Here is a 7,880-nt window from a genome sequence, read left to right on the forward strand (position 1 = left end):
TCCCACCCGCGCGGTGTCCGCCGAGACAGGCTCCAGGCAGGCCCACAGGGTGGAGCAGGGCCCAAAGCGGCTCCTAGAGCCTGCATGGCTTCCAGCTAATTTTAGCTCCCGCCAGAAGAGTTTTACTGTCTTCCTCTTGGTGGGAAGGGCTAGGCCATCAAGCGCTGAAGGGGGAAGAGGGGCAGCTGGGGGTGGAGGTGGTGAGAAGGGGCCTTTGATGGGTGGGGGAGGTGGGGGAGGAGGAGGTGGAGGGCCTCCAGAGAGCAGGGGTAGTGGGGGTGGTGGGGGTGGGACCCCTTTCACAGCCTCCACAGACTCCATGTTCAGCATGTCCTGGTCTTCGTCCTCCCCCAGATCTGAGAAGTCCAGATCCCCAATGCAGAGCTTGGGGACACGGGTAGGGAGCTCCTTGATGGGCTCAGCCTTGGGGCTTGGCAGAGTCAGTGGCTCCTTGGGCTCTGGCTCAAGGCTCTGCTGGGCCCGGAGCAGAACTCGGGGGCCAGGGCTCTGGGGTGTTCTGGGTGCAGGGACTGGTTCGGGAGAGCCCCATAGTTCCTGGATGTCTAGAAAAAGGGAATCAGTTGTCAGCATCAGGCCCTCTGTGGAACAACAGGGCAACATGGGTAGATACTGTCCACCCACTTACTTACATGGGTGCCCATCGGGCTCATCGAGCATGGCCCCAGCCAATGTCTCTGCCCGGCCCTGGGCCAGCGCAGCCTGCTTCTCTGTTTCTGCTGCTGCCACATTCTCCAGGAACCGGGCTCTGGGGGGAGGCACTTATCAGTGAAGGCATCAGTGAAGGCATTTGGGGTGGTACCTGTTCCACCCCAAAGCCCAGTTGCTCACACTAACACCCAGCCCAGGATGGTGCACATGCCTTGCTGAGCCCCTGGGCACTGCCCCAATTGCAGGCACACACAGACACACAGGAACAGTCCATGCACTGAGCAGACCCAGGACCCGCCCCGCAAGGCCAGTCCCTGTTCAATCCTTCACATCTGAGGAGGGTCACTACCAACCCAGCATTCCCAGGTCAACATACAGAAAGAAGTTCTACTGAATGTTTAACTCAGCAACCTTGCTGCTGTTCATGTTCACTGTCCTGATTTTAGACAAAAAGCAGGGGAAGGGGATAGCTGTTCCAGTGGGCATACCGGACTGTCCCTCCCTTGGCATGTCTGCAGCTTCTGAAAGCTATGACCTAAGCCTGGAAAAGGGCCTAGTAAGTGACAGGCACTCAGTTTACATCGAAGTAATGAATGTGATCCAGTATTTCTTTTGGCCCTCAGTCCCTGTCCTTTCCTTAGCCCTAGGTTGCTCCTTTACCTCCACACCACACAGTACCTTAGATCCCCTCCCTGCCCTATTCCTGGCCTCAGGACATGGGAGAATAGGCTGGGCGTCCATGTTCTTATCTCTGGTCAAAGCTGTTAAAGTCTCACTGTTGAAGCACAAGGACCACTATGACCCCAGTGAACTAACTCCAGTGCTTAGTCCTTAGGCAACTGAGGAGGCATGTCTGGGAAAGAAAGGGCCTAAGAGCTTCCCAGCTCTGGCTGCATCAGGCAAGTAGAACCCCCGCTGGGGGAAGCAATGCTGAAGCCCTGAGCACATGACAGGTGGGGCAGGCTGGCCACTGTACTTACTCCAGCCTGGCCTGACCAGTAGGGGACTTGGGGACAGGTGGGCTCTCAGGGGCCCTGGGCAGGGGGGATGAAAGAAGAGATGGTAATTGTGGTACCTGTTCCACCCCAAAGCCCAGTTGCTCACACTAACACAGAGCAGGGCAGAGCTATCAGGGGTTCCTTCCCAGCCACAGTGAAAAGAGGAGGTGGGTAGGGGAGGTATGACAAAAGGGAACTGTAAGTGGAAGGGAGAGACTGATTAAGCAGGACAGGGTGCAGTAAGAAACAAAGAGCAGACAAGAGAGTCAGAGACAGTGACAGTGAAACAGAAAGACAGTAGGGTGTAGGGAGACAGATGATGTTGGCCAAGACAGGCAGACTGCCAGAAAAAGATGAAGAAAAGCCTCAGGAGGAGGTCCAGTCAGAGCCGAACTCCACCCCTTCAGCAGTCACTTACCAAACAGGAGCAGTTTGGTGAAGTCTGGAAAGAAAGAGAGAAAGCCGAGTTTGGGCAGAGGAGGCAGAGTGTCCGTGGAGGGGCGCAGAGCAAAGGGACAGGTGTTGAGAGGGCTCCGGGGGCGGCCCCTATCTCCCTTCTTACTTATAGATGCTTCTTTCGCAGGAGCTGTCAGCTGAGGGCATCGCGGAGATGGTAGGAAAGAGGTTCATCGAGGTAAGGAGGCCAGGGGCAGGGCCCATTGGGCTGGAGGTGGGGCCTGTTGGCAGGGCGGGGCCTCTGGGGCTGGAGGTGGGGCTTGCGGGTGAGGCAGGACCCATGGAGGTGGAGACTATCGGTGAGGAGGGGCCTGTGGGGCTGGAGGCGGGGTCTGTTAGGAGGCCGGGTTACGCCTGGCGCATCCATCCCTCTCCATCGCTGAGACCTGTTCTCACCCAGGCTCTGTGGCGCGCACAGGGCAGCCCCCACTTTCTAGAGATCGGCGGCTCCTCTTGCCCTCCTCTGAAGAGGGCTTTCTGCGCTCCCGCCGCCCACCTGCTGCAGCTTCTTCAATGTCTCCATCTTCCAATCGCAGGGCACTCTAGAGGAGGTGGGCCCAGTTATTAGAGGCTGAGATAGGATGGAGCGCTGGGGAACTGCGCCCTTCCTGCCCCTCCTTTTAGAGCCCTGGAGGCGCAGCCCACCTCGTAGAGCACAAGCTGCGCTCGCAGGTCGACGTCAGTGCCCGGGGTGCCTAAGTGACGCTGGACCAGTGCCTCCATGCCCTGCTGCTCCAGTGCATCTGTCACGTCGTAGAAGGAGTCCTGGTCCGGGAGCGCTGCCAGTGTCTAGAGGGTGGGGATAGAAGGGTGAGGCTAAGGCTGATGGGGACCAGAAGTCTGAGGGGTCCAGAATTGGCGTTTGGTTCCCGCCTCCAGCCCTCACGCACACCTTGTTAATGAGGGTGACTGTATACACCAACAACTCAGGGTCGGTGCCATTCTTCTCCTCCAGGATGGATACCATATTGGCCCACGGAAGAGCACCTGCCACACAGAGGAGGGAGCAGTCATGTGGAGACAGGTAGGAGAGAGGGCTCTTAGTGGTGGGAAAGGGAGGGACATTCTCTGACCGGTGTTGCTGGCCACAGAGTTGACTGCGTAGATGAACAGTGGTGCGTTGCTCTCAGAGTATTCCACAAACACCAGCAGCAGCTTCAGGGCTGTCTTCACCACCAAACGGGACTGTGGGGTGGGGTCATCACATATGAGTTTGGCTTGGGCCAGACCTATGCCAGCTCCTGGTGTGGCCAGGGAAACACTCCTAGGGCAGGACCCACAGAGGAGAGTCTAGGCAGAAAGACCCTGGCTCCAAGGCCAGGTGTTGAAGTGTCTTCTAGGCTGAGAGGGGCCACAGACCTGCTCCATTCTAGCCTACTTTTCAGAAGAGGAAACTGACGCCCAGAGAGAGGCAATGGGAAAAGGGTACATGGCTGGGTGGAGGGCCACTTACCAAGCTGGCACACAGTGTGTACAGCCACTGCACGGTCTCACTATGGGCCACCACCCCCAGCATCCCGTCCACAAAAAGCATCAGCTGGCCTAGTGCTGGGGACACAGCAACAAGAGGTCAATAAGTTGTTGTTGAAGGCAAGGGTCATGGGGGAGGGGTGGGGCTGACCTCGGAGTATGTAGCTCTGGTAGTTATGGTCAGCAGCAGCACCCACGCGGATCAGGCAACTCAGTCCCTCTGAGTGCACGAATTCAGGCACCAGGTCCTTGTCCTCCTGGGGGCAGCACGGGGAAGTTTAAGGAGGCTCTGGCTGGGTGCCCACCCCCAACCCACCTCTGGGGCTCACCTGGAAGATCTGCTTTAGTGAGAAGAGGGAGCGGCGGAGCTCAGGGCCACAGGAGCCATACAACTTTTCTGCAAAGGGTAGATGGGCATGGTAACATTGAGAAAACACAGACACCCTCTTCTATTGTAACACATCCAAGCCCTCCCCCACCAAGGAATATTCTAGTACTCTTGAACCACCTCCCTCCACTCTCTTACTCGGTAACCCCTACCACAGTCTAGTTGCAGCATCAGCCCTGGCCCTGGAAGGAAAGCTCAGGATAGGAGTGGGGAAGGGCCACATATCCTGTCTCTAATCTGCTCTGTCCCCTGTCTAGCACAGTCCTGAAAGAAACTGAGCCAGCTGGGGTGGGGGAGTTGCTGGACACTGATGCCTCCATACACTTACCTAAGATGGCATTGACCCTCACGGAGAGCTGGGTCCGCAAAATCAGTGTAGGCTTCCGCCCTTTGCTGGAATCAAGCAGCCTAGTTAGCAGCTCCCAGCCCATTCATTGGGGTCCCCCCCCCAACACCTCAGTCAAACACCTCCCCAAATGCCAACCCTGGACCAGCACCTTCCTCCCCAACTGCTTCTCCAAGCCCAAGGGTTGGCCAGACTGGAGAGTTTGTGCAAACACAAGTATCTCAGGTATGTGGGAGAGCCCCCACACCCAACCTGGGAAGCAGGTAACACTGGCCAGGCCTTGGGAGTCCCCTGGCACAATTCCCTGGGGCAGCAGGAGGTGACCCACAGCCAGGCTAGAGATTATGTGTCTTGGCTGCTGACACTTGAGCCAGCCCCTGGTAGGGGCAAGGGTGGGGCCAGCCTTGCCTCTTGGCCTCATCAGCTCTGACCTGATCTCTTCATAGAAGCCCTCCAGCATCTCCCGCTGCTCTTCCAGGGACAGCTCGGGGTCCAGGTAGTATCCAGAGGGAGACACTTGCAGGGCACAGTCCTCTAGCTGGGGGGAAAGGGAACAGCTGGCAGGGCTGGGGAAGAGGTGGCAGGGGTACATAGGGAGATCCCATGACTTCTTACCTCCTACTCAGGGTGCTGGCAGAGAGACACATCACAGGGTCTGCACTGCAGCCATGAAATTCTTCAGCAGTTATTTCTCATGCGCCTATTATGTGATAATCCCATCCTTCTCAAGTGCCAGGCTTTCTTGCTTTTTGTATGTGTTAAGTCTTCTGCTGGGTAATACCTACCCATTCTTTAGGTTTCAAATTAGATAATGCTTTTTTGAAAAGCCTTCCTGGGCTCCTATAGCCAATGCTATGCAATCTATTCGACCTTGTTTATGTACCCTGTTCTGAGGTCTTCCCCACAGCATTATAATATCCTAGACACTAGTTTCCTTCCCCTCTAACTGTATATTTTCTGGATTCAGGCATCTGAATCTGCAGAGCCTAGCACAGCACTTGGTACACATAAGTGTTCACTAACCAGTTTATTGAACTAATGAACATGAATGAGGAAGGGGAATGGAGAAGATGGGAGGAAGTTCCTGCCTTCGAGGAAGTTCACAGCTCTGTGGGGTGATAAGCTATAGCCACAAAGCATTCAAGCTCAGGGAGAAAGTGTTAAGAATGCTGGGAGGTATAAACCCAGCTGGGAGGGTGTGTGTATCTCCCTGAATTAAGACAGTGAGGCTTGGGGCTCTCAGTCCCTCCAGCTGAGGGTCTTTGCCCTGCCCCCAAATGGGCTACAGTTACCATGGTCCTAGCTAGACCTCAGAGGTCCCCAAGGGATATATTAAAAATCAGATTTTAGGATAACTGTAAGTCTATAGTGTGTCCCGGAAACCTGCATTGTAACAAGAAAGCACACACTCCATCCATGTGCCTGCTTTCTGTGTCTCTCTCTCTACTGAGTCTGGCTCCCCTCCACCACTGGGCAGGAAGCTTGGCCCCTGTAGAAGGGCCTAGTGAGGTGACTGAGGAAAGTCTGAGGGCAGTACTGTATCTCTTCCAGACAACTCCCCCACAGCAAAGTCCCCTTGCCTTGAGTGGCCCCACTCCTTGAGGTGCCAGGCCCAGGGAGAGCCCCCTTCTGGAGAGTTAGGGTGCCTCTGGTCTCCATCTTCTTGGGAGAGTCAACCCCAATATTTGTCCTGTTGTTCAGTCAGCCTGGCCTTTTTCTGGACCCAGCCCAAGGGCTTCCAGCTGCCCTTGATCTCCTGGGGAAAAAAGGAGTCCAGTTCCTGCCCCCACCTCTGCCTCTGCTTAGCACCCCTGCTATGCCTGAGAGCCTGACCCAGCTCCTTCCTGGCAGTTCAGCCTATGAGGCCCTTGGGTGACCACCTCCCCCCCTGCCTGGGACATGGGACATAGGACAAACACTCCAGCCTGTTCTCTGTCCTATTTCCTGCCTGGCCGCCTGCCCTTCCCTGGGCGCCTTGGGCGGGCCTGGCCTCTCTCCCCTCCCAGGGAGCAGAGTCATCTTCTCCAGAGCCTACTTGGAACAGGCCTGAGATGGGGCAGCAAGGCCCCAGGGCTGGGGTACTTCATCCAGGGCCAGCTCAGCCGAGGGCAGCCCCACATTCCTCCTGATCCCTCTTCCCACAGGATGACTCAGCAGCCAACCCACCCCACCCCCATCCAGGCACAGCGGCATCTCCTTCTACCTTAGACTGGTGGATTCTGGGATCCTAGAGAAACATATCTTCTCCAGAGCCACACAACTTTCAGGGATCCCCCAAATCACACACATATAGAACGGCTCATTCATTCAAACATTCATGAACCAGGCTGGTTATAGGTGCTATGGACATAGCATGGAATAAGACACGACCTCTGCCTTCCCTGCCTTCCACTCCAGAGGGGAAGGCAGGCAAGTTTGACTCAAAAAAAGGCCACAAATAAATGCAGAAGCACAATGGCCAAGGGTGCTAAGAAAGGGGTGGGGCAGAGTGCCGTAAAGGTAAACACTGGAGGGGTCATCAGATTATATGTGGTAACTGCTTACACACCCAGGTATATGGTCACATATGTATATGCTCACTGGCCATGCACAGGCCCAGGAAGTACACCCATAGAAAGATGAGGACCAATATGCTAGCTCCCCTCGTGCATGCATACTTGCATGCTCTAATCCCAAGTGAGCAGAGAATAGCCCTCTCTTTCCAAGATACCTGGGATGCCTACATCCATGTGGGGTAGGGTCCTGAAGACTATGTGCTCTACTACCCCCAGCCTCCTCAAATGAGCAGACTTAAACCCTTTCCCTCCATGGTGGTAGCAGTGGCTTCCCTAACCATGTCACCTGTTCAATTCTGCCAGGGCCCTATTTCTGGGGAGGAGGGCCATAAGTAATAGGCAGCCCAAAGCCTGCAGGATGGTGTCTCCCTCCTCCAGCTAACTGTCCTGGGCAGAGATGTGTGAGGGTGGGGTGGGGGTGGCCTAGGGTCAGACAAGCAGTAAAGAGTGGAGACTTGTTGCCAGCTGGGTGGTGCTTTTCCCTCACACCCCTGCCCCTTCCTGGGGTCACCCTTCTGAGAGCCAAACCTCTGGGCCTTGTTTCTCACACCCTGGGACTGGGCCAGGCCTGAGTAAGCCCAAACCCTGGTCCCTGCTGACAATGCTTAGGATCAGCACAGGGTCAGTGTGGGCCTACATCCTTGACTCTCTCCTGGCTCTCGTCTTCAGCACTTCCCTGCTCTCCATCTTGGGGTAGAGTTCCTCCCCCATTCTTTTCAGGCTCAGCCCCTCACTTAAGCCTCCAGCCCACTTTCTTTTTCATTCTCTGGGCTCAGGTTTTTCTGGTAGTCCTAACTAACTTGTTACATATGGTTGTATATGCAGGGCTAAGCTTAGGGGACCCTGGTGTCTACTCCCCAATATTTTTCATAGCAGTGTAATCAGATGAGAATGAACATGCCAGGGCAAGGTACAAGGAAGATGGAGAAGAGGGCAGAATTATATGCTGAAAGACTTTTGTTTTAGAAAATAATTTGTTAACCATTTTTTTCTTCTCT

At 55.3% G+C, this 7,880-nt stretch overlaps 1 protein-coding gene across 1 annotated transcript in view; it reads right to left on the reverse strand.

The window, feature by feature from the left end:
• Nucleotides 1–7,880, reverse strand: part of FHOD1 (formin homology 2 domain containing 1) — a 16,098-nt gene that overhangs the window by 4,228 nt on the left and 3,990 nt on the right. The window contains exons 2-13 of the mRNA XM_006909753.3: nucleotides 4,759–4,865; nucleotides 4,310–4,374; nucleotides 3,923–3,990; nucleotides 3,745–3,850; nucleotides 3,577–3,671; nucleotides 3,197–3,308; nucleotides 3,016–3,110; nucleotides 2,769–2,912; nucleotides 2,520–2,665; nucleotides 2,230–2,442; nucleotides 651–766; nucleotides 156–563 (exon numbers count right to left, since the gene is read on the reverse strand). Coding sequence (XP_006909815.1) covers nucleotides 156–563; nucleotides 651–766; nucleotides 2,230–2,442; nucleotides 2,520–2,665; nucleotides 2,769–2,912; nucleotides 3,016–3,110; nucleotides 3,197–3,308; nucleotides 3,577–3,671; nucleotides 3,745–3,850; nucleotides 3,923–3,990; nucleotides 4,310–4,374; nucleotides 4,759–4,865 — 1,675 coding nt within the window. The remainder of the gene's footprint in view (nucleotides 1–155; nucleotides 564–650; nucleotides 767–2,229; nucleotides 2,443–2,519; nucleotides 2,666–2,768; nucleotides 2,913–3,015; nucleotides 3,111–3,196; nucleotides 3,309–3,576; nucleotides 3,672–3,744; nucleotides 3,851–3,922; nucleotides 3,991–4,309; nucleotides 4,375–4,758; nucleotides 4,866–7,880) is intronic.

This window comes from Pteropus alecto, unplaced genomic scaffold, assembly GCF_000325575.1.
Source record: "Pteropus alecto unplaced genomic scaffold, ASM32557v1 scaffold42, whole genome shotgun sequence".
Lineage (NCBI taxonomy): Eukaryota > Metazoa > Chordata > Mammalia > Chiroptera > Pteropodidae > Pteropus > Pteropus alecto.